Below are 27,454 nucleotides of genomic sequence, written 5' to 3'. Positions count from 1 at the left end.
TTTCCTCCACAAGGGGAAAGGGTGAAGAAGCAGGTGATTTTGAGTAGAACCTCACTATGTTGCTCTTCTGCTCTTGATTTCAGGTCCCCAAGGTTACTTTTATTCTAAAATGGCAGGAAATTGTTATATACAAACATATATACTGTAATATCTAGGTTGGTTTGAGCCATCTGTAAACCTCAGTTTGCACAGATACTTCTGAATCTGAACTATTTACATCAGCAGGCTTAATTTACAGCTGGCCCTAATGTTTCGGAATGCATGGGATATTGTGCTCCAGTAGATCAGTACTGTCAGTAAACATAAGGGCATTGCTTGTTTGAAAGTATGTGAGCCTCTGTCATCCCCAACAAATGGGAAACTAAGGTAAAACAGTAGGCAAAGGACCTTAACTCTGTCTAAGGTAGCATATGCATTACAGCCAAAGGAATCCCCTTTGGGAAACAGGATTATCACTCCATCAACTTTCTTTTAACATATTCCTCCTTAAACTATTTAAGTAAAACAGAAATTTTATCTGCTGAACTTAAAAGAAATAATCACTACTTGGAGGTATTTTCCTTTCCTTTCTCTTGAAAGTCAGAGCTTTTTGTTACAAAAAACATAAAAAAAATTAAAAAGATGCTCCACAAGGTGTTAATAGCTTTGCAGAAGGTGTTAAAAAGCATGCCAAAATGACCTTACCGACTGCTGGACACTGCAGAATAGAAATGAAGTGAGGAGAGTTAAACATTTTTTGAACCAGAATGCCTTGTACAATGCTGTTCTATCTCTGCAATTTTTAACAATATTGCAAAACACAGCTGTCCTTTTAAGAAGGGTGTTACATTATTAGATATCAATTTAACTACACTACACTACACTGTACCAGTTTAGCCTTTCCAAATGTAACAGTCAAAACTTTGCTTATATTTGCCAGTAACACATTGTATACAAAAAAAGAAGTGGACACTGACAGCATTATCTGAGTATGTTACAAAATTTATTCTATTAATGAGGCATCCAAACCTTTTTAGCACTGGGGGTTCTGGGTAAATGCTCTAAATTCTGCTTGGTAATGTCATGTTTTCCTCTTTGCATGCGTTGTAGCTCCATCAGTTTTAATTTCTGAAAAACCTGGGTCTGGGAAGAAACAGAAATATTATCCATCATTCACACAGGCAGAATTAAAAGCGTTTCCTAAGGATATGGGCAGAAGGAACTTCATTTGAAGTTCCACTCCCCTATAGCACAGGAGCCCTTGTGCCTCATCCCCATTCACTCCAGAGCGTCAGCAGAACTTCTCAAACAGAACTGTAAAAGACAAAGAGGGATGCAAAGCTGATAAGATATTGATGAAAATAGCACACTCACACCCCAGGAAAATGGAGGGGACTTCTGTTTGCAGAAGAGGGAGTTATGATACATCCCAATATGTATCTTGATAGCTGGACATGTCTGTGGTAAAAGAAAAGAATAAGTTCGATTCTAAAATGTTAACAGATACTGGGCCTGATTCAGCTCTAGTCATCATGGCAGAACAAAAAGTGGCTCCCACTGAGAGCCAGAACATGCACCAGTTCAGTAAAGATCATATGAGAATTGTGAGGTAGATGTAGGTTCAGATGCATATCTGCATTTTCATTAAAACAAACCTTTAAAGAAAATCAGAAGTCTGAAAAAAATTGTACATTTATATGGACAGATATGGGACGGAGGCATACAGTGAGGTTTTATAAACAGGTTTTGGTTAACTAATGTTTGCTGCAAGTTAGTATTGTGCTAGTCTCTTTATGGGCCAATTGTGATGATGGAAATGATTAGAGTACTCTGCATGCTAGACTGAATATATATTTCCTGCTAATCCTCTGCTAATTGGGCGAGAAGTGTTCAAATGGTATTCCTCTTTTATTTAGCAGGGAGAGAGTAACCTTCCCTTTTCACCCTAGTACAGTGACTTTTCTAGTGGTTGTTTGCTGGTGTTCTTCACAAACTTTTTAGATTGTGGGACAGGGAGCCATTTAGTTGTTATTTGATTTCATCTGTAAACCGCTCTGTGAACTTTTTTTTGTTTGTTGAAAAGCAGTACATAAATACTGTTGTTAATAATGATAACAACAACAATAATATTCTTACATTTTTTTATTACCTGTTCTTGGCTCTTGGAAATTTTATGAGAAGGTTCTTCTGATTTCTTGGTTTCACTCTAAATGGAAAGTAAGCAATTACTATTATAAGGGAAACAACCATAGCTAAGGGAAAAGTAAACATTTCAGAATACAATTCATGATATTTCAAGACTGTTACAGAAACTTTAAGATCTGGTTTCTATTCCTATTTCTATGAAACAACTAAGAACCCAAGGCAACATCTTTCTAGTGGACTGTATCCCATGGACAAGAAGTCTTCCTATAGGACCTTCCTGGTTTAGTCCACAACTCTACTGAAAAAGAGAAGAGGGGGAAAAGCAGGGGTGTATGAGGCCCATTTCTGATCTCACGTTGGGTAGAATCTTGGAGACCAATAACAAGTAAAGAGCCAATTAGGGGGCTATCCTATGCAAACATATAAATCCCACAAAATGGGAAGCCCAATTTTAACCGGCGCCAGAGTAGTGGAAACTCTCAGCCCACACCGTATCGAGCACTGAGAAGGAGCAGGCTGGAGCTTACCCCGGATAAACCCCAGCCTGTGCAATGGGGCTACTCCGATCTGAGCCAGCAAAATCGATGACGCAAGCCTTATGTCAGGCTTTCAAACTCCACAGGGGGAATAGGACATGGTGTGTGCTGCTGCCACTGATCCCACCCCCCTTCCGGGCCTGATGCACACCCCTACCCACCCTCCCCCACCCTGTTACACCCCTTCCTGCCCCCATTCTGCCCTCCCTCTACCCCTAAGCTCCTCAGTAGGAGCTTATCTGTTTCATCGGGTGCTCTGTGTTGCACTGGTGGGTTGGCACAGGCCTTCCTGCTAGTGCTCCTTACTCACAGGGTATTGCAGGGTGCTTTACAATGCTTGAGCAATGCCCTAGGCTGGTGGAGCAGTTGTTGTGCCAGTGTAAGCACCGGTTAGGATTGCGCTGGCAGTGTATTAAATTCTGAATAAACATGAACAGGATTGAACTACAGGTAACCAAACACTGTCACAAGTGCTTTCAATGACATATTTACCAGGCTTGCATCTATCTGGAAGTAATGTTAGAATACTTAGGGCACAATCTTATCCTGCGCTGGAAGAGGCAAGGCAGGAGGCTTACGCTGTATCCAGCACAGGATAGGAGCCAAAAGCGGCTCAGCCAGAGGCAAGAGGAAACTTCCCCTTACTTCTGGGTAAGGTGCATTCTCCCCTATGGGTCTCCTTGGACTCTTTGGACTATATCTTGAAGCCGCTCCGATCTCCCCGGGAAAGATGGTTGGGATCCAGCATAACTGCCAGATTCCAGCCCCGCCTCCCGCTCCCTGCCTCCCCCACGGGGCTGCCCACTTCCCACCCTCCCCCCGCCCAGGAATGCCTCCCTCCTGCCTACCTCAGAGCCTTGCGTTGGCCCAGCCAGGCCGACACAAGCCTTGGTGCCTCTGTTGCCATGGAGGCTTGTTCCAGCCTCCACAGGCCGGTGCGCCTCTGTACGCTGGCCTAGCCGACTTCTGAGGAGGCACAAAAGTCAAGGGCTGAATTGTGCCCTAACTTAAATAATAACAGCTTAAGGGCCCAATCCTATCCAATTTTCCAGTGCTGGTGCAGCCATGCCAATGGGGCATGCACTGCATCTTGTACTGGGGCAGCAGTCACAGAGGCCTCCTTAAGGTATGGGAACATTTGTTCCCTTACCTTGAGGCTGCATTGCGGTTACACCGGTGCTGGAAAATTGGATAGGATTGGGCCCTAAGGCAGCAGAGATATAAATAATGTTACACAAACTGCATTCCTTTTATTCTACCAATTTCTTGCCGATGTTATACATAATATGAAAATACTAATCAGCAAACTGAACACCCTTGGGGAAAAAGATATAATTTACCATTGGTTCATGAGAATGCTTAGGAAGTTTTCTTCCCGATACTTCCAAAAAGGCACTCCTTTCCTTTTTTGTTTTCAGATACTTCTTTCTTGGTTTTACCTAACAAGCACAAAACAAAGGTATATCTAATAAAATGGAAGACAACCATCTATGGCTTTTAATAATTAATTGAAGTCTCCACAGTTTAAGAACATAAGAACAGCCCCGCTGGATCAGGCCAAATGCCCATCTAGTCCAGCTTCCTGTATTTCACAATGGCCCACCAAATACCCCAGGGAGAACACAAGACATCAACAACAAGGTGCCCTTCCTTGCATCTGGCATTCTGACATAGCCCATTTCCAAAATTAGGAGATTGCACATACACATCATGGCTTGTAACCCATGATGGATTTTTCCTCCAGAAAAGGGATTTAAGAACATAATTGAGAAACATAGGGCTGTTGTCAAAAATTGAAGTCCCATGTTAAGTCACATTCTTCTCTTCTATAAAGTCTAGCTGGCTTTGGGCAAGAAACACATGGGGCAATTTGTACTAGATGATAAGGAAGGGAGAACTCAAAGTTCCATTTTCAGCAGCAGCAGAATATATCTTGTAATATTAGGGTCCAATACTATGCTTTCCTTGCCATAGTATACAACTCCACTCCATGCTGCTGTGGGGGGGGGGGGGTGATGAGGAGGCTTGGGAGGGGAAAGGGAAATATTTTCCCTTACCCCCTGTAAGCCTCTTGACTGCCAATGCGTATCTTCAGACCTGCACCAGTTCTTCAGCTGTAGATAGTTCGAGGAGGCAAGGGGTGTGTGTCAGCTCACTCCAGAGGGAAAAGCATCTGACACATGTTGCCTGCACCAGATGTTACCCCCTCACCTCCAACACATCCCTACTGTTGGTGGGCCTTCTTTTTCCTGCTGCTGCATGCATGACCTCCATGTCTCCAGAAGCAGTCTGGAAGTACGCAGTTAAGTGCATTTCCAGACTGCCATTTGTGATGGCCATCAAGCACTGCTGGAATACTAGTTGCAGCTACACAGGATTGGGCCATTAATTCTGGCCTGGAAAAGGCCTTTTAAACATGAAAAAATTTCATCTTGGGTAACCTAGAGTGAATTTTCTTTGGGTCCGATTTATGATGAGCTACTGATTGTGTGCATGCTTTGCAAGTTAGATTTGTCAGCAGTCAATGAGATACAGAAGCTAGAAGCCTGGGAAGAGGGAGACAGAGCCTTATCTAGCTAAAGTAACTTCTTGCTTCATCCCAATCTCCCTCAGCATTATTTATTTTTAAAATGTATATGCCACCCAATCTCCAAAGCCTCAGTAGTAGTGAAAGCAATCCTCAGAAGATAACATTGATTCCATATAGAAGGACAATCAGAGCAAAGCTTGGTGTTGCTTTTTGCCACTCATTACATGGGTGGATCATGGCCTGCTGTAGGAATCTTCCTGAAGTGATCTGCCCCAGGGTTTGACTCACCTTTTTCTTTCTTTGGAGCGAGACTCAAGAGACAGTATGGAGGGCCAAACTACACAAATACGATTTTGCAAATTCAAATGGGACTTCTTGGACCTCACTCACTACCCCCCCCCCAGCAGGATTTCCAGGATGAGCCCTTGTGAGAACTGCACTCCTCTAAAGAATTTCAAAATAGGAAGAACGACATCAGTTGTGTCCACTCGTATAATCAAGGAGTGGTAATTTTCCTTGGCATATAACTCTTGATAGTATAGGAGACCTCTCCTGGTCTGGATATGGCAGCCTTGTGTTCAGTGACAGCACGAGGTTGCTGGAGGCCCTGGGGCAAAGCCCTGAACTGGGCTCCCATGACATCCCTTGCCCATCCCTGAGGGTGGCCTGGGCACTACAACTGCCATGGTACTGAGGGTTCAGTGGTTGTTCTGGTCAGAAGGGCCTTTGTGCCAGTGTCTAACCCCTGATGCCAGCTCTGCTTGTGTTTCTATGTGTCCCTGAACCATAGTCTCAATTCTACTGGAGCACAGTACGCATTAAAATCAATTATTTAATTGATCTTAACCAGTAACAGTTTTAAAGTTTTCTCACATTAATTTGCAAAACAAAATAATGCAGCTTAACAAAGTTTTTTTCTGAACGTTAAGCTAATAACCAAACTATGGGCCTTTGAAGTCACTGAGGGCTCTCCAAGCTCTTTCCTAAATAATAGGAATAATTGCAAGAGAGTACACATTAAATGGAAGATTATTTTGACATCTGCAACCTTTTTTCCCAATCAATGCACTACTTTTAACAACTCTGTATTATCTGTTGAGGAAGTGTCTTTCAAGTTAAAAATGATTAAGTGCCCAATCTTATCCAACATTCCAGGGCCAGTGCAGTCACAAGGCAGCCCCAAGGTAAAAGAACAAATGTTTCCTTACGTTGAGGTGGCGTCCATGACCACCCCTCACTGTAGAATGCAGCATATGCCCTGTTGGCATGGCTGCATCAGTGCTGAATGTTCGATGGAACTGGGCCCTAACTTGCAATTCTACGTATACACTCTTACCTGAGAGTCCCACTGAACTCAGTAAGACTTACTTATGAGTAGACATGCATAGGATTGTGCAGAAAGAAACCAACATTTCTAAAAGGAATTTGGTCCATACCTGGGTTTCTAGGGGAACTGGAGGCTCGTTGGAGTCTGAACTATCAGAACTGGAAAAGAAGATAAGTTGTCTTCATTTATATTAAGACTGCAGATTGTAAAACATCAACTGCACAATTAATCAATTCCTTGCTCAGATAATACATCTGGAAAACATGGCACTGTTCCCTGCGTATTCCCCCCAAATTAAGATGGGGGGGGGAGTTCACATTTTTGCCACATATATATAAAACTTATATAAAATAGACAAAGTGTGTGTCTATAGATGTATTTATGCTTTTTTATGTGTTTGTGAAAATATATATACAGAATACACATACACCAATTACAACACAAAATCAAATTTTTGTATTCTCTCTCTGCTAGTAGAAATATTTTAGATACACATAAACACACACATATGCAAAACAGTATCAGGTGATCTGGAGACTAACAAGGACAGAGACAATCCAAAAGCAACCATCGAATAATACCTTTATTAGAACCAACCAAAAAGACACAAAACCTAAAGCAAGCTTTCAAGTTCCCCAGAACAATTTAATAGTGGTAGTTGAACAGTGCTGTAATAGCCTTGAAAATCTGAAGTTTACAAGAATATATTTAATATAATTTCTATTACACACACACACAGGGTGCAATCTTACCCTGTGCTGGAACAGGTGAGTCAAGGGGTTGCACTGTATCCAGTGCAGGATGGGGCCCAAGGCAGCTCAGCCAGAGCCAAGGGGAAACTTTCCCCCTTACCCCTGGGTAAAGCGCCCTTGCCCCAATGGGTCTCCTTGAACTTGAGCCTCTTGAACTCAGGAGGTGGCGCAAGTTCAAGGAGAGTGGAGTGGCTTTAAGTCGCTTTAAGCCTCCCTCCTATGCACCCTAGAGCCTTGCATCGGCCCGGCACAGAGGCTGCATTTAGCCTCCATGTGCCGACATGGCTTACACCTGAGGAGGTGCAAACGTGCTTTATGGCATGTCTGCAATCCTCTTGGTCCGACAAAAGGGCACAAAGCCAACTCCTTCTCAAGATTGCACCCAGTGTATTATAAACTGCAAACCTTTAGGGCTATTACATCGTTCCTCCACTTTTTTGTTCTTACTTTATCACTCTACTTATCACTCAGTCTGATGAAGAGCTTTGAAGAACTCAAAAACTTCCTGCCTTTGGACTTTTATTGGCCTAATTGTAGCTTTTGGATTTTTTGTTTCTTCCAAAAAATGACATTTAACAAAAAAGGACTACCCCAGCTAATCGGACAGAGAGCACCTTTTAAAAGTGGTCGTTCTCTAAAATTTAGCAGGGGAAGAGCAAATGTCCCTTTTTCCCATTGCAGCATCTCTCCCAGTGATTGCCGCGGTGTCTTCCTTGTATGTCTTTTTAGTTTTAAATTATGAGCCTCTTTGGAACAGGGAACTATCTTCTCATTTATTTTGCTATGTAAATTGCTGTACAAACTGTTCTGCTTAAATGTAGTATATAAATATCTGTAGTAATACAAATCTGACTCCCTCCCATGCATGAGAAGCACAAACAGAGAAGCAGAAACCACAGGCCAATTCCAGTGCCCTCCCCAAATACACTTTTGCTGGTACTCTCTTTCACAGTGGGCTCTCTGAGATCATGATCAGTTGCAGAGGTATAATTGGTTGACTGGGGCAGATTCTGAATTCTCTTTGTATTCCCAGAAAAGGAGATTCAATTATCAACTAAGAATGAGTAGCAATATGAAGTATTAGTATTGAAAAAATCCTTATGTGTCTCCAACCATCTCAAAACTCCCTTTCTGCTTTTTGCCTTACACCTACTTTTGAAGAACCATTACAGAATCCACCCTGCAAGTAGACTATTAAGGAAAAGATCCCCAGTCATCAGCTTCAGTATACCAATGAGGAAATGTAATTTAATTGCCCCAGTTTATTAGCAAGGATAGTCATTCACCCAAGTGGCAGAATGGTAACAGTATTAACGTTACCTGAAAATGTTCTAGCTGACAACTGAATTCACAAGATATCTCAGGTGGTGGTGGTGGTATGTGTTCAGAGAATTCAAGAGGGTTATTGAAAAGACTGACTATTTTAAATTTCCCCACTTAATGCTGAATGTGTTAAGTATATCAGCAACATTCCATTTACCTAGAATCTTTGTCTGCTGAGTCATTAACAGAGGCAGCTGGATCATCCCATTTCACCATGTCCTCCAATTCTTTCAGGTATTCATTGTACTAGGGGAGATCACAGACTCAGTTAACAATAAACTGAAGTGGTAACAAACCTTTTCTTACTGGTATGCAGTTCTGCATAAAAGTAATGTTGCTGGATATTTTTACCTTATTCTCCTTTGCATCACAGAACTCCAACAGTGAATCACATAAATGGTGTCCTATGGACTCTAGATCCTTGATATTGAAGTGAGAACCATGTCTATTGCCTGGAACATGAAGAGAAGCCCTCACTAGTGAAGTAATTCCTACAATTATTTTATCTACTGGAAGAGGGCTAAAAAATAACAAAAAACTTCTGTTGCCCTATAAATATAAAATACTTTTTGCTAACAAAATGTTCTATACTTCTAAATCTTTGCTGAAGGTTGTTGACTCTTAGGCACCTTGGATGTCATCAAATGCTTCTTTCACTTCATATTGCCTAGCTGCACCAACATGAGAAACTGCATATATTTCAAACAAAATGGTTTATATACATTATAAATAATAAATTATAAATAATTGTTTTATATCAATTTGAGAACCACAGCTTTTGCCCAAGGATTCTGGGAATTATGGGGTGCTGAGAATTCTCTGTAAGAGATCCCTAGCTTCCCTTCTTAACAAAACTACAATTCTCAAGGAAGATGGAATTACTATTATACCTGTTTGTAGTGTAGATAAACCGTATGCAGACAAAGGGCACAATCCTAGGCATCTCTACTCAGAAGCAAGTTATATTGTGTTCAGTGGGAATTACTCTCAGGAAAGGGTGGATAGGATTGCAGTTAAGGTTGCTTATCTGATAAAGCCTCAGGTACTAAATAAACACACAGTGGTGCTTCAAAAACATTGGCCAATTTATCTGTACAAATATATTTCCTTTAACCACTTTTTCTGGACCCAAAGCTACCACGTCATTAAATGCATGATTAACACAATTCCGAAATGCATCTGAAATGGATGTCATTTTACAATTCCTACCAATTTAGCATATCTCTGTCAAAACACAATGAGCTCATATCATATTCTACTGAATCTGCAATTATAGAACAAGACACTTGAAAACTTAACAGAAATCCTATTGTAAGAGAATGTTTGCCTTACCTAGTTTAGACCCACAGAAAGTAACTTCCAAGGTATAGCTATTGCTGATGCCCATCTTCCACATCACTACTCGACCAGTTCCTTCTTTGCCTTTCTGTATCTTGAAACTGCAGTCTGGGAATGAGAACTTGCACAGAAAGAAAGGGGATCTGTGCTTTTGCAGTCATGAGTAGCACTCTCTCCTACTAACGGTTAAACCACAAATTACAGCAGACATATGATTGAAATTCAAGTGGCCTCCCTGTGTCACACTCTCCCCTCCACATGTAGTGTCACCTACCAATTATGTGAAGTTGTTGCATCATGTGTTTCTCCTTGCCCACTTTGCATCATGGGCTGTTGCTGATGTTTGTGGCAGGAAAAAGGGAAATGCACAATATGGCAATGTCATGTCATGGTAAATGAAACTATGTGTTAGGAGGAGAGACAGACAATGTGAAATAAATAAGCCTTGTCTGATGTACAGTTTGGCTCTAAAGCAGGGAAAATATTTAAAGTATTAGATCTTTTCACAAACTTTTAAGATGGTGAAAGTTAGTTGCACAGATATAAATAAAACAGTGGTAAGTCATTTGTACTCAACACCACAAAATTAATATGTAGATAGTTATCATTGAGAGTAAAGCCATGGCAGCTATTTATGCTGTCTTTTTTTTATAACAGATAACATGAACTTACAGAACTGTTCCTGACATAGGAGGACCGTGTGCATTAATAAAAAGACTAATGAATTAAAGGAAAAAGGCTTTTATCATTAGTTAATGGTCTCACTCAAGTCACACACGGTTAACACCTAACAGGACTATGTAACTGAACCGAAGCCAAGTATGCCCCTCCCTTCCCTCCTATTGCTTCCCACTTTGCTGGAATCTACATTGAAAGCTCTTTGAGGCAGGGATGAGCAAAGAAATGGCTGATGGCAGTACATGCATGCACTAAGCATGAAAATATGAATGGTAGATGTTATAACCAGAGACACTTGACTAGCATGGTCAGATACCATAAAACACATTCCGGCCCCTTGGGGCAGGCAGGGAGTGGGAGGCGGGGCTGGGATCCAAAGTTATGCCAGATCCCAACCCCCCTTCCTTATGGGGGAAAATGGAGTAGCTTCAAGTCGCTCCGCTCTCCTCGGACATGCCACCTCCAGAGGTGGCTCAAGTCTGAAGAGACCCATAGGGGCCAGCGGCCCTTACCTAGGGGTAAGGGGAAAAGTTTCCCCTTGCTTCAGGCTAAGCCGCTTCTGGCAACTATCCTGTGCTGGATACAGTGGAAGTCTTTTGGCTTGCCTGTTCCAGGGCAGGATAGGATTGCGCCCTTTGAGAGTTATCCAGAGAGTATCATCAAGAGGATTGCTAACTACATTTGACCCGTCACATGAGTGACTTGTGTGAATTTAAGTATTTGAACTTGGCCCCCCAAAACAAAGACAGAGAAAACCAAATCTGAAGTTTAAATAATGCAGGCGACTCCACCTGCCATTCCATTTACTCTACTGATCCCCAGGTCGAGGATGAAACAGGAGAATGATGCTGCTGCTCCTACACGTATCACACTGTGCTTTTAGCTCTTAAAGAGACATTTGTTTCAACTACACACAATTTTGGCTTTAAGCTCTGACATAAAACTTGTGCAAGATGTGAGCCAATTGTACTTGCAATAAGAACGAACGGTCCCCAACCCCCATGATAAGTTCTTATTGAAACTTGGGAGAGAGTAATGTAGTATTGCAAGAGTGCAATTTCATAGAAATCAAAATTCATGTTGCACATTCAGAAGTTAGAAGCTGGCTTACTTTATCTGGACAATTTCTGCTCATAATGAAAGGAAACATGCGCTGGTATAAATATCCCCCTTCTTCTTGCTGTTCCCTTTTTTCACATCCATACATGAAGGCATTCTCTTTCCTACTATGACCATGAAGGTCACAATACAGGAGAACACTGCGCTCTTCCATCACTCTGTAACAAGGGAGAAAATTATGTATGGAAGGCTTTGGTTACTGCAACTCAAGTATCCCAATCTGGATTGTTGCATCACAGCATTAATTTTAGGAATTCATAGCTATTCTAGATGTTCAGAAGTCCATTATTTGGTGGCATGCTTAACCACTAGAACAGTTATTCCCAAACTAGTGGGTCGCAACCCACCAGGGGAACCAGAAGTAGGACATTTCCCCTTAGGGGAGCGGTCCTGCTCCAATGGCAGGGACTGTGCTGCAGAGATCACAGCACTGCTGCTGCCAAGGGGTTTATTTCTTACCTTGGGGGCAGAGCTGGCCTCCTGCTAGGTCCTGGAGGTTTGCAGCACCATCTGACATCCTCCAAGGCTTCTGAAAACAGTCCTTATCTCTGATCAGCAGCTGTTTCTGTTTTAGTGCAAAGGAAGTAGCTGCTGATCGGAGATAAGGATTGTTTACAGATGCCTAGGAAGGGGCTGCAAGCCTCCAGGCCCCTGCAGAAGGCCAGCTCTGCCCCCAAGGTAAGAAATAAGCCCCTTTGCAGTGCCAGCGCTGCTATCACGCTGTTGCTGCCCTCCTCCCCACCCACATAGATACTTATCAGGGTCCCAATACCCCTGTAGAAGTTTGGGAACCACTGCACAATAACAATACTTGGGTATTGGTCAGCTTCATTAACAAGAACAGAAACTTTTCCACTCAGTACAATGGAAGGCAATTTGCACTGGCTGGCCATCTCTCCCTCCTCTTTGAAGGTTAGACTTCTATGACCTGAAAATGTTCCATCCACTGCAGCCAACACAAGTTTAAAAAAAAAATTCAAACTATCACATGAGAGCTGTGATTATCATATGAAAAACACAGTTAGCCAAAGAGAAAAGAGTCTTGTGGAAAACAAAAGCCCCCTTGTTGTTGGATGGAGGCCAGCTCCTCATCAAAGGTTGGTCTTTTTATTTCACATGTCAGCTTCACAGTAATATCACTGTATTTGACATGTCACATGTCAGCTTCACAGTAATATCACTGGAATGGCTACAATGGAATGGCTGAAAAACGTATGGATGATAAGGGGTAAACTTTCTGCAATGTTGACTATATTCTATATATAGTTGACTATATATATGGCAAGGTTAAAGGCTATCAATAATTGGCAGAAATATATAAGCTGCTGAAAGCATAAGTCCCCAGTAACTTTGATGGATTTAATGTGATACTGAGATTAGTATTAGATCAGTAGGTTGACTATTAAATGAAAGCTAATAATTTATTAGGTGGAGGACATTTATTAAAAATACATTAAGTGATTTTAATCTGGTGATATTTCTTATATATTTTTCAGATAAGACCATATTTTACTTATCTTCATTGCAATTTATAATGTTTACTTTTATATAATAATATAATATAGAGAATGCATTAAAAAGGTTCACAGTACTAATTAAAAATTAACATTCAATCTTCTCTGAACAAAAATACATAAGTAAAATGGAATAGTTGAATATAGATTGTGTATTAACTAGTTTGGATTAAAAATGAACAGACTACAGTAAAGAGAGATGAAGGATGGTTTTACCTTTTTACCTTTTGATCATGGTCCGGGTGTACCAGACAGGAGGATAAGATTCCTTGAGATCTGACCTGTAAGTACGATTCAAGTCTCTGCCTGCTAAAGAGCAACGGTAATTGCCCACAATCACACCATCTGGGTTCAACATTGGTACCACCTTAAAAACAAAAGTGTCCCGAAGCAAGTGGGCATTATTTGAATCCCCCAGAATGTAATCCAGAAAGCCCTTCATCATCCAGGAGCTGTTCGTTTCACCTGGATGCACCCTGGCAGTCAAAATCACTGCTGCTTTACGTTTTTCCTCCTTGAAATTTTGCAATGGATTGGTGATAGTTAAAACATAGACTATATTCCTAGCCAGGGAATGGCATAAGATACGCATCTTGCAGAATTTGGAACGCTTTGGGTCTCGAGCAATGGCTGACAAGTAGTCCTGCAGGTTGCTGTAAGTGTAAGGGTAGCAATGGGCAAAGTAGCAGGTATCCCTGGCATGTGGGAACTGAAAAGTCCATGTCAGAGAAAAATACTGACGCCCATCTTGGCTGAGATTGTTTTTGTAATACTTGATTTCATCTCCTGTCCTTTGCCACCCCACCTTGTGGATCTTTGCTTCTGCTTCTGAATACAGCAGTGGACGCATACCACGATTGTACAAGCTTGTTGGTTTGGTGAAGTTGACAATAGTGAAACGATAGGGCATTCCTGCTTGAGTGTTGGTGACCTGGAAGTAGTACCACTGAGTGTGCTTATTTGTATAGAGATCAGTGCGTAGCGTCAGCTGGTATTCAAAATCACTACTGGTATGCGGAAGGAAAAAAAATGTTAATTTTGATTGCAATAGAAATTCAGGCACAGTAAAATAGCATGACAAATCTGTGATTTGTTCCAAATTTGTTATACTGCATATTTAAATTCACAACATCAATTTCCCTTCACAGATATTCTAAGCATAGATTCCAATGCTAATTACAGGTGTGCCCTGGTATCCACAGGGGTTCTGGAATGGAACCCCTTACAGTTAAGTGAATCTACAGGGAACACCCCCCTCCCTCCACAGGTGAGAGAAGCTCTGCTCCTCTCACCTTCAGAAAGTCTTCTGAGACCAGCAGAGGACATGCCTGTCCGCCTGCTGCCTCTGCTGGGCTCGGAATGTCTCCTAGAGGCCAAAAAATGCTTCCCTGGCCCTCCTAATGCCTTTGAAAGGCATAAAAAGTTACTTCAGGTTTTCAGTCTGGAACGATACGATAAGTGAATGTATTTATGCCTTTAAAAAGCATTAGGAGGACCGGGAAAGCCTTTTTCTAGGAGGCATTCTGAGTCTGGCAGAGGCTGAGGGCGTACACACATATCCTCTGCTGGGCTCAGAAGACCCGCTGAAGGGGGCACGTGGGGGGGGCGGACCTGATCTGCAGTTAACTGAAACCGCGAATATGGGAACCACTGGTATGGGGGGCCGCCCATTCTCCTTTACACTGACTAAACTGTATGGAAAGTACTGAAACTGTTTATTGATGTATTCGCACTTTAAAAGGAGGCCATACTACTTTTAGATCAGTGTTTCTTAATATTTATCCCCCTCTCTACACTTCACATGGTCCACCTACTGGAAGTAGCACCGGAAGGAACAGGCAATGATGTCATCACCAGTTACTTCCAAATTGGGAGGCCAGATGCAACTTGACAAACACCAGTAAAAGGCTCAAGGTGTACAGGAGGGCTTTTCGAGTGCACACAAAGTGCATGTTGGAGCACTGCCCACTAGCCAAGCCTCCTACTGCTGCTTGTCACATTACATTGCAGAGTACCATGGGATACCACCTCAAGTTCCACTGGTGGTATGAGTACCACTGGTTGAAACACTGGTTTAGATCAAATTATCAGATCTCCTGAATGAGCAAGAGAGGGAAGAATAATATAATAGGCTATGCTGTTATTGTTTGTACAAGGGTGAATTTCAACTACATCAAATGATACAGGCCAGGAAATTGTTTTCTACATTATTCTAGGCAACAAATGGGCAGTTGTGCAAATCCAGTAACAGACCATTGATACTGTGCTTGAATCAGAGAAAAACACATGTTCTTCTTTAGTTAAAAGAGAAACATCATATGAGCAGAACCCATTGCTGAATATATATAACATTCCTTGGTTGATAAAAAACATTTGACCTAGACATCTACAGAAATTCAGGCTGCAATCCTACACATATTTACTTCTGAGTAGGCATGCATAGGCTTGCACTTTGAATCTCTTAACCTGCAAAAGCAAAAGGGCACAATCCTACTTGGCCCTTGCACCAGCAGAGTGCTCCGCCATTGCTAGCCTTCACAAAGTGCTGTAAAGAACTTTGTAATGGCACAGCAGTTCAGCATATTGGCAGGAAGGCCACAGCGTTCCCTGTGAGCCGGCAGAAGGAGCAGCACCCATCAGAGTATGCAAGGAGAGGGCAGTGTTGGGGCCAGGTGGGTGGGTGGGTACATCAGGCCCAGGAGGGGAGCGGGATCGACAGTGGTGCATGTCATATCCTATCCCCCTTCCTGGGCTTGAATGGTTCAACATGGACTTGCTCCAGCTATATATGTTTGAGTTGACTCATTACAGAGGGTGGATCCTACCCCAGGGAAAGGAGACGAATGTCCCCTTACCCTGAGGAGAATTTTCACCTGCTAAACTCCTCCACAGGATGCAGTGTAGCTGACATCACTGCATCAGCAAGGTGAAATTTACATAGGATTGGGCTATAATTTTCACTGTATTGTCTTATCCTTTCAGTCCCATGTTGCTGTAGGTAACAACTCATAAGGTTAAATACTAGGATCCCAACTGTGGCACAAAGTACATAAGGACAGCCTTTATAGTATTGCTAGGATCCAATCAGAGTTCCACTACAAATGCAGAATCAGTTATATATTAATTGCAGTGATATATTGAACTTCCCTCAAGGAGGTTAATGTGGCATTCACACTGTCACTTCTCATTGTGCACCCTCTGCTATAGCACTGCTCTACCCAGGAGCAGCTATGTCAACTTTGTAGAATGCAGGAACCAGAACTGTATCAAGTAATTTCCCTTGTTTCTGACTCCTTTATGTATCTTTTCAGAGCACAAAAGGAGCATATTTATTATCTGAGGTCTGTTACATGAGGAGAGAGCAGGGAGATTTACTGACACAAGGGGGCAGAGCTACATGTGACATGGAATGTACAAATGACTACAGACAGTTCGGGTAGAGAAGACCTGATTCTATACCTCAGCTCAACTATGAGGCCTTTGGCCAAAAGAAAATTTGACAGCTGTAAAGAAAGAAGGAAGTCAAATGTGTTTAATCTTCCAGTTTAAGAGAAAGGTCTCAAAGTGCTTATTGTAGTTCTGTCATGAAAAACAAACAGTTCTGGATTTGGGCATTTATTCCGATGGTAGATAGTCTGCAAATTCCATGAGTTCTTGGAGGAAGGGTGGGATACAAATAAACAACAGAAACATTCCTGCAAGAATTCATGAAGATCTACATCTAAAATGTCCTTTAAATGATTATTCAAAGTCTGCCAAAATGGATCTTAATTCAAGACCAAACACTGACAAGAAATCAGTAGCCACTTTTTGAAAAATCAAAGCAAAAAGGACCAACCTACATTTTGACCACCTTCTGCAGATTCCCACTTTCAAATCGTGATTCAAAAATCAAAGTATTGTCCCAGTCTTCCCAGGATTGAGGGAGCACCTGCTTTGAGGGGAAGCTTCCCCCTATTCGAGAATACATAAAGCTAGAATCCTTGTCAGCTAAGTGGGAAAAACAAAATATACAATTACCCAATTGTGAATGACTGCTAGAAAAACCATTCTGTGCAAAAAGAATATATGATTTAAGATGTATTCCTTTCTGAAGCAATGGATACATTTTTGAAAGAAATTCTGCTAAAATATACCTTTTTGATTCCCAGTATTCACACATGATCAAAATCTGAACAAGAGCATTAGAAAAATCAGCATCCATGTAATGGGATTACAATCAAGATATTAATTAACTCAGTTCAGTGTAATCCTAATGGCCCAATCCTACTAATTGCCTATTTTTTTGTGTGGCTGCACCAGCAGGAGGTGGGGTAAGGATAGGATTAGGCTCTTAGTGTCTCATACCCTGATCATATCAGTTACCATTATTCAAATCCTGTGTATGGATTATAATTGCAGGAATTGAAGCTACTTTAACAGTATATAAACTATGGAGGCACTTTTAATGGGTCATGATGATACTGTTCAACACCCCCAACATTTCTTATATATTTTGTAAAGTCAAATTAAAGAAAGTTTACACTTCCACTCTGTGTGTGTTTAAAATTTACTTACTGGTATGCATCTTTTGCTAAATAAATTATAGAAGATAGAGCATACAATAGAAACAAACAAATTCAATGGATCCCCTTCAATACCCACCTATACAAGGAGATTATGAGAATAATAGTTTCATATTAGGAATATTACGAAATATTAGGAAAATTGGTATGCCATTTTTAGAGCAGTGGAATGTTCTGGAAGCATAATCACCACATTAAATCTAAATGTGTATTTCTTCTCAAGAACTTAGCTCTAAAATAATAAGATTTGGCAAATTTGAAGCAGAATCTGGTTGTGCGTGGCACTGGCTGGTCCCCCTCTAATTTGACCCACAATTATGCTCCCTTCACAGAATCCCTGGAACAGATTTTGCACTACAAAAAAGGGTTTCCTTTTTAAATATTAATAAGGTGAAAAATGAATGAATAAGCCTTCATGTGGTATTTAAAAATAAGAGGGGACTCTCTGCCTGAAACACAAGGGAAGGGTAAAATGACAACTGAGTCAGTGTTTGATTAGCTGGTATGCATTCCTGTTGTTTCAGTTGCAAAGATGGGGGGAACCCAGGTTCACTCAGCAACTGAAGAATTTGCCATGAGTTCTGTTTTCACATTATGCCTCACTTTATGCTTAGAAATCTCATATGCAAGCTACTACTTGGCACAGTCCCTTGGACTGTGCCATTACATTCAATGCTGCTACTAAATTTGTATTCTTAACCACAAAAATACAGTAAGCATGCAATCCTAATTTGTGCTGGAAAAGGGAGGCCGACTAGCCTGCACTGAATCTAGAGCAAGGTACATGTGGGTTGAGGCACAACTCGGAGTAAAGGGATTTTATTCCCCTTACCCTGTTTCACACACCAGCCAGCCCTATGGGGCTACTAAGATCAGTGCTCAAGATTTCACAGGCGCAAATGCAAGTGGCCCATGTAAGGCTGCTCCGGACGAGGACAGGGGTTAGGATCTGGCCTGTGCTGCCAGTTCCACTCCCCCACCCCTGGGCCGAATGAGCCCACAGGCCACCCTCCTCCTGCTCACCTCCTTTCCACCCTCTGCCACCCTCCTCCACCCCCTGTGCCAGCCTGCCCAAGCCAGCACAAATTTATTGTCTGGGCGCAGGTCCAGCTTTGCTAGATCAGTGCACATTTGTGTACTGGCCTAGCCTGCTCCTGAGTACCTGTGAACATGCTTTATGGCATGTTTGCCACACTTGGGAACCAGCACAAGGGACTTGTGCCAGCTCGGGGGGGGCGTGTTTGGATTGTGTAAGGAGAATTAAAAATTACTAGCCAAGAAACTGTGTAGCATTATAATAGAAATCCTGTTAATTAAATTATACCATTAAGAAAAGATCTGATTTGAAGTTCAACAAAGTGAATCATTTCCGTTGCAATCTGAATCAGATCCATATTTTGAAAAAATCCTCTAGTTCAACTTGTATGCCCTCTATAGCAAAATGTACACAGACCTGCATCTGCTAGATATACCACAGCACCTTCTCCAGGTTCTGGGCAAAGTGGCTCAGTCTCCAGACCTGTTGGAATGTACAGTGATTCTGGCTGAGGGGGCATCCAATCTGAAAAAGACAAAATGCATCTTTAACTTAGAATGGTGTATTTATGACATGTTTATTTTGCCCTACTCCCAAACAGTTGCATACAGGTTGAGACTCATTATTCGAGTGGGTTCTGTTCCAAGCACTCACATGGATTCCAAAAAACACACTATAGCAAATCCATTTAAAAAACAAACTTTCTTTGCTCCAGTGATTTAAAAACAGCCTTGCTGACCTTTGTGATGTAAGATAAGAGTCATTAAGAAGACAATCCATCAATCAGTCCTCCTCCAAGCACTTACAAAGGCGCTTCACTCAGCCCCTCCCTTCACCAGTGCAAAGTGATCATGTGCTCAGGAGGAAGAGAGGGGTCCATTGGAGAGAGAAGGATTGATGGATTGTTAGCCAGCTGCCCCCTCCCCCCCATTAAGGAGGCTATTGTTAAAGGACAGTTCAGTTTTTAAAACTGATTTTAAAGGAATGCATTTTTCCAGTTCTCCAGGGATCAGCACATTCCTTCTCATTTGTAGGGGCCATTCGTGCTGAGTCAAATCCGTGTATAAAAAATCCGTGTATAAATAGGCTGGACCTGTACATAGTTTTCTCTAAGACATTTTCTCCTAACAACCCATGAGAAGGCAAAACTGACGGAAAGTGACTCACCCAAGTCATCCAGGGAGCTCTATGGTTAAATGGGAACTTGAATGGGGGGGGGGGGCTACAATCTGAGTCGAATACTCTTAAGTCAGTGTTTCCCAAACATTTTAGCATTGGGACCCACTTTTCAAAACAACACTCTATCAGAACCCACCTAGCTTTACCAGACTTAAAAAAAAAAAAAGATCTTGAAAGAAATAATTATTTATAAGTAATAAAGAAAGACCCACAAATTTTTATCTTCCTATATTTAAACATGCTTTCAAACTTTAGGAATTCATCTCTTTGCAGGGCAATTAGTAGCTACCTTGCAAACTGTAGGAGTTGAACACTTTGCAGAGTAATTGGCAACTACAGTATCTGAGTTTTGAATAGCCTCAGGGCTTGAGGCAATTAGTTATCTGATCTTTCCATCACCCTTTGGCAACTCACCAAAAATCAGGTCATAACCCACCACTGGGTCCCAACACACAGTTTGGGAACCACTGCTTTAAGAGCTACCCCATGTGCATGTTTTTTTAAAAGTATGTTTTTCTCTCTTTAGTTTTTGCACTCTAACTTTGTAGTTAGGTTAAAGGTATAAGCACTCTGTTCTCCATTGTACCTGGTCACCCTATGATTTACTATGTTATTAGCTCCCTTCCCTAGTAGGAAGTGAAAGATGGAACATAAATATTTTAAGTAAAGAAATAAATTTGAGGCATATATGTCAGGCCACCAAAGAAATTAACTTCAAAAATATACAGTGCAAAAACAGTGAGGAAATGTTTCCTTTAAAACAAATCTTTTGGACTTTTAAGAGATCAAAGAATAAGGGGCACACAGCACAGTCTTATGCATGTCTAATTGAGTTCAGTCCAATTGAGTCCAGGTAAGTATGTAAAGGATTGCAGCCGTATTGTCCTTCCTGCATCTATGAGCTCCAGCAATATATTTTTAAATTAAAATGAAAATTTTGATGATCCCATTCCCTCATGAAAATTAAGTGTCAAAGACAAAGAAATTCTGATGAGACCCAAGAGGTAGCCACTCCAAATATAACAAGTTCAATCCTAAACGATTAGAAGAAACTTCAGCACTATTTATAATTAAAATGCTGTACTTAACTACTGAAATATATACTGCTCTTGGTGCCCAATCCAATGTATTCCTCTCCCCCACTAATGTAAGTATGCCAAAATGGCTCATGCTGTATCCTGTGAGGAGGGAGGGAGGAGCCCAGGTCTCCTCTGGGTAACGGAACAAATGTTCCCTTACCAGGAATAAGTCTCAGGACCGCAGAGGGGTCTACTTAGATCTGCGCTAGTGAAATTGCTGGTGCAGGTCCACATGGACCCAGGCCGTGGATCGGGTCCAGAAAGGAGACTAGGATTTGGTAGCTGCTGCTGCTGCTGCTGAACCCAGCCTTCCCTTGTACTGCGTTCTCCCACCAACTTACCTTCATTAGCAGGTTCCAATGGAGCCTGCTGGCACTCCAGTAGTGGGCGTCTCTGTGCGCTGTTGGTGTGTATCTTGTGACTTCCATAAGGCAGTTGTTGCTGGCGGAATACTAGTCCTGCCAGCAATCCCAGCCCATAGGATTGCACTAACTCTGTTGTAACTATCTATCACAGATAGGCATAGGCTATCAGCACAGCAGCTATGAAGCAAAGAAACAAAAATGAACTAGCAAGGTTGTGTTTTATTTTGCTGCTGAAGCAGTTTCTGCAACCAAAGTGACAATAAATGGTGCAGCTGGGTACATCTTTGGTCATGAGCTGTGTTATGAGAGAAAATATTTTTTAAAAAATTTCTTGTTAAGAACAATTTTTCTGTGTTCCTGTTAAACTGGCTCCCTAAGTTACAGACATCCAAGTTATGGATTGCTGTGCTGATGCTTTCACGTCCATTGTGGTGCTTTGTGCAGGCATGACAGAGTTGCAACTTCTAGACAGATCTCCACAATTGAATCAGCTGTTGAATGTAGAATGTGGGTATTTGGTTTACTTCTCTGAATCTCAATCAATGTTTTTATACATTATTTGTTCTCAAATCTGCTAGCAAGAATGCTGCATGAGGAACTTCTCAATACTAAAGAAGTTATTATAGAATAACATTGACATACTTATTCATTTCTCAAGAGAGGATTATAGTGGTATAGTCCATGATTCAACTGCAAAAGAAGCATTTTTCAGAAGTCATTTTTAAAGTAGCAGAGGAATATTTTGCCAGAAGGTGTCACTATGGGACCACAGAACTATGTATAAAGGAAAGACTCGCTACACAATAATTGTTACTGAATAGAAGGATTCAACATGAAATTCCCACTGAAGTGAATGGAGCTTCACCGCAGCAGTCAGGGATTACATGAACAATCTTTTCACAGGAGAAGCAACACAATACTGGCATATGTTTGGGATATGTTTGTCAGTGGTTGGACTTAGGAGCAATCCTGTCCTCACCTAGTCAGCAAACATTGTGCATGGAATTATGTTGATAACAGATTAATTGGTTGTGGGGGAAATTGGTTGTGGGGGAAATTTTAACCTTAAAAGATAAACGACACACTTACTTTAAGGTTATTTAGATTCTGGTATATTACCGTTGTTTGATACTATCAACCTGTTGTTCTGGATCTGTCATTATGAGGGCAATATCACTCCCCAATAAATCAGATTTTACTCTGCACCGCTGAACCATTATGCTTGAAAATGGTATATAAGTATTGTTAGTCAATCAAAATAACATTATGCATTTTCTTCAATATCTGAAAAGCACCTATACAGAGGTTCTGCATATTTCTTTACATTTAACTGAATTAACTGATTAAGGGCCCAGTCCTATCCAATTTTCCAGCACTGATGCAGCTGTGCCAACAGGGTGTTTGCTGTATCCTGACTTGGGGAAACAGTCATGGAGGCCTCCTCAAGGTAAAGGAATGTTTGTTCCCTTACCTTGGACCTGCATTGTGGCTGCACTGGAAAGTTGGATAGGACTGCGCCCTAAAGCAAGATCAATCAACTAAAAAATTACTTAACTAGTTGCAGAAATTATAATAAATTTGTTTTGTATTAGTAATACGTTCCTATGAAACCCACAAATAAGAAGTGCCACATCTGAACATATTATTTACCAAAATGGTGAATTTTCTCTCTAATAACTTCAAACTCATGCGGCCAGCGTACTAGGTGCAGATGTCCCGCAGGAGAAAGGCCATATAAATCTCGTGGTTCACGAAGACGTGGTACCCATTTCCCCGCGTTATATTCCAATAAAATCTGTGTGGTTCGAGGCAATAGCTGATCACTAAAAGAATCTATGAGGTAAATAGGAAAATACATTGGTCCTTCTTGCCTTGGAGTATGAAAACTCAAATCAGATAGCCAACTGAAAACAATCATGTTATTTGCTTGTACTACATGACTGCTGTATAAAGATACAACAATGTGAAACACTATCTAGCCTCTCAGAAGCACTGACCATACTGCCATGTGAATATTGTACAAATCAGCCCAGAGTTGCTAGTAAGCTAGCAACAGTTTTGTAAGGAAGCAAATGCTGAATATACTTTCAATGTGCTTGTTTTTTTCCCCCCTCTCAGAACGATTATTCCAGCACATATGTTCTTCTTAAGGTGAATTCTGACAAGTATTTATGTCTGTATCTTTGGTTTTCTTCTGAAAGTTCCTTCCATAGGTTAAAGACAAAAAGATAATTTCTACTAAGATGTATGCTTATATCACACCACACAAGGAGTTTTACTACTGGTTTTTGATGGCATGACATCCTCCTGTATAATACTCAACATGACTTGCAGCCCAGTCCTAAGTTCCTCAGTGCCAAAATGGGCCACTGTTGTATCCTATGGCTGCTGAGGCAGCTGCCGGAAACTCCTTGAGGTAAGGGAGCATTTGCTTCCTCACCCCTGATAACGCTGCTGCAGTTCCAATGAGTTTCCTTGGCTCTGTGCCCACTATTGACTCTGCCACCATCTCCACCCCCATCCCTGCCCAGTTCCACCCCCAAGAAACCTCACTGCCAAGTGCTGGCATTACTTACCACTGGCCGCTACTCAGCGATGTCTTCTTGGCGCTGAGGCCCAGTGCTGGCACTCTTTGTTCTCCAGGTGCCATGAACTTGCTTCATGGCACGTTTGCGACACTCAGAGCCAGTGGTACATGCATACCACCGACACTGGAGAACACAGGATTGGGCTCTTATTTGGATTACCAGTATGTGTACAAGAAATGGACTTTGGTTTGCTTCAGCTACATGAAAATCCATTCTTAGTCTTAATCGTATACATTCCAGTTGCCTAGCATGACAAGGAATACAAATATTCAAACCTGTAAAAAATGCATACTGCTCAAGATCTTCTGGTAAAAATGGGCTAAAGGGATCCTCATCCTAATATAAAGAAAAATAAAATGAAAAGCAAGTTCAGTTTCATTACTTGTAAGCTAAACAAAGTTAATTTCAATGTAGGATAATAATATAATGCTCACGAAACAAGAGGGAATATGATGAAAGAAAATAATGCATTGCAAACTTTGCAATAGTAAATACTCAGCCCAATCCTAACCAACCTCCTAGTGCTGATGCAATTGCAACGAAGAGTCCTCCATTACTGCCCCCACCACCACAGAATGCAGCATATCCTTCATTGGCAAGGCTGCATCAGCACTGGAAGACTGGTTAGGATTGCGATGACAGTTCCACTTTTGGAGACTTTAAACTGGCAATCAAGTTGGCTACATGGCATTATAGGTAGGCTACATAAATCTCAATGAATGTTCAATGAAGAGCATAGCAGGATTTGTTGGATGGTGATCTAAGCAGACAGCAATGCCTACTTTGTAGGTCAGACAAATAACCTATAGTATGACTTATTTTCTCCTTACAAGCTGTACGGATTTCAAATCTTTTACAAATCCATTTAGGACAGGGAAGTATCTTCCCATGGCAGAGTATCCCCATTTGTAAATACACTGTACAGTACACTTATTTTTATGTTGCTAGTAATAAAAGAAATTTGGGGAAGTGTGCACATATTTTGTTTATAGGAGTGGACCTCAACAGGTGGGAAACCTTGGCGTCTGAGCAGCCTGCTTGGGGCAGGTTGTGCAGCATGGCCTTTCCCAGTTTGAAGCGACACTTGGCCAACAGACTGAGGCAAAGAGGCAAAGAAGGAAGGCCCATAGCCAGGGAGACAGACCAGGGACAGACTGCACTTGCTCCCAGTGTGGAAGGGATTGTCACTCCCGAATCGGCCTTTTCAGCCACACTAGACGCTGTTCTAGAACCACCATTCAGAGCACGATACCATAATCTTTCGAGACTGAAGGTTGCCAACTACTACACGTGGAAATGTGATGTGCACATGGAAATAAAGCAGAGAAAATATATACTTCACAGATCAGATGTTTTGGTGTGTACTGCCTATACAAGTGCAATTAAAACATATGTAAAATTATGGATCTCATTTTATAAGGCATCATCATTTACCATTAGGGCAATACAGTACTGTCGCCTATTGGAAAGGTTGCAATACTACCCAGTAGTTAAAACTCCACTTTACAGTGGAAGAATAATTTATTGCCTTTTATAAATATATTTTGGTACACCAACAACAGACCATCACATAGTCTTAATTGTGGCAAACTTTCTTTGCTGTCAACATTCCCACAATAATGTACAGTATTCACTGCATGTACTAAACTCAGTAATAAAAAAGCAAGAAAGAAAACAGTTTCTTATTAAAGAGACTTATGATCCAAAGGTCTATGTGGAACTGATATGCAAAATGCAGATTAAACATCTTGAAACATAATCAAAGGCTCAAATATTGTAATGCTGTATTTTTCATTTGCACATTTTCTGTCTGCTAGGCTATTACTGGGAGGTCTCACAAGAATAAGAGCTTAATGACACAACCATTTCATGATCATAATGGCTGTCAAAATTAGTCATGCATGCTCTGGCATGCACAAAACCCAGATGTAACAATGACTTGAGAGTTGGTTCACACCTACAAATAGGTATTTTTTTTTCTCCACACAGTAGCACACAGGTATATTAATACACTCAGAAATGTAACTGTGAATTGTAGGTGGCAAGGTGTGGGAAGGAGAGGAAGTCTAAACTCTATTTACCAAACAAGTCACATGATAAGAAATGGGTTATGTATTATAACAATGATCAAGAATAAACATACCGAATTGTAATCATCACTGGCTGATTGTTCTGCTTGCTGTTTGCTTTTATCTGAATTTTCTGACATAATCTCCTGAAATCAGGCCCTTTATTTTTCTTCCAGACTGTAACACACACACAAACCAATCATTTGACTGAATCATTAAATGAAAACTCAACCTGCAACTAGATTTTGAAGCATGGGTAGATTATGCAACAAACAAAAGATCCCTAGAAGACATGGGAGGGATCAGGATCTGCATGCCCACAAGTGCTTCTATTCACAATTATGTGGGGGACGGTTCAGGGGATAAAATATAATCTGAGCCTGCCCTACGTTCCTAGGACAGCATTCAACTAGAAGCACTTTCATTATGTCTTCCCCTTTTTGATGTCAAGTGAGATACGTAACAGAAAGACAGCCTTGCAAGAAGTATACAAGGAAACAGAAACACAAGATGCAGAGTGAGTCCTCCAGCATGGATGGCCACAAACTGACATGGTCCAAGTTGATGAAACAAAACTGAACTGTTCAACTTCCTGGCAAAGATTATGTTGAAATGTAGCTATGGCGAGATCCTGATCAGCCCATATAGAGTTGTAAAGGTAGTCATCATTTCCAACATCAGTCATTTTGACATGGCTAATATGATGTTTCATGCAAAAGGAACTGAAGAATCATGCTCTGTGAAGATGATGCTTCTCCCACTGACAGCTGTTAGAGTGTTATCAGGGTTGTTGATCCCGATGTCACAGCTCTTACCATTTTTTTTTTGCTGCAGATTACCAATAAAAAACAATGGGTACATTTTGCTAATGGAAAGAACTTAAGATACTTTATTGCTCGCACTAGTCATAGACCTTGACAAAAAGCAACCAAACCAAGGGATTGCCAGCTCACATTGGATATAAAGCAATCAGTGGGGGTGGGGGGTGTCATCATTTTTGCTGGAAAAGGACAGCATGGAACCCGTGTTCAGCTTTCCTAGGTTTCACTGACATGCACAACTTTCAGAGTCCACAAGCAGAGTTCAACAACTTAAAGCATACACTGCATTGATGTACAATGGCAACAGTTTATATGTATCAGTGAATCTATTGTTTTCATAGGATTGATTAAATACGTATCTACAGATGTTTTGCACCAGCATTCCAGGTTGTTAATGTGCAAAGACAATTGCTCATGAAGAAACAGAAAGCTTAGAGTTGGAACTGGAGAAAAATAGAGTGGAGAAAAAATTGGGTTAACCTTCCATAGGTTCAAAATTCTGGCCATGACT

At 41.3% G+C, this 27,454-nt stretch overlaps 1 protein-coding gene across 1 annotated transcript; it reads right to left on the bottom strand.

Moving 5' to 3' along the window:
- Positions 1 to 1,257: 1,257 nt before the first annotated feature.
- Positions 1,258 to 26,262, bottom strand: AGBL3 (AGBL carboxypeptidase 3). Its single transcript, XM_066634484.1, has 14 exons — positions 26,197 to 26,262; positions 24,329 to 24,389; positions 23,116 to 23,298; positions 19,260 to 19,367; positions 17,084 to 17,231; positions 13,466 to 14,248; positions 11,720 to 11,885; positions 9,925 to 10,051; positions 8,944 to 9,044; positions 8,750 to 8,838; positions 6,627 to 6,696; positions 4,001 to 4,099; positions 2,129 to 2,185; positions 1,258 to 1,293 (listed from the first exon to the last, which is right to left on the bottom strand). Exons 1-14 carry the CDS (start codon positions 26,260 to 26,262, stop codon positions 1,258 to 1,260), a joined length of 2,094 nt encoding a protein of 697 aa, XP_066490581.1.
- Positions 26,263 to 27,454: the final 1,192 nt, after the last annotated feature.

This window comes from Tiliqua scincoides, chromosome 7 (genome assembly GCF_035046505.1).
Source record: "Tiliqua scincoides isolate rTilSci1 chromosome 7, rTilSci1.hap2, whole genome shotgun sequence".
Lineage (NCBI taxonomy): Eukaryota > Metazoa > Chordata > Lepidosauria > Squamata > Scincidae > Tiliqua > Tiliqua scincoides.
This window is presented reverse-complemented; position numbering and strand designations above follow the sequence as displayed.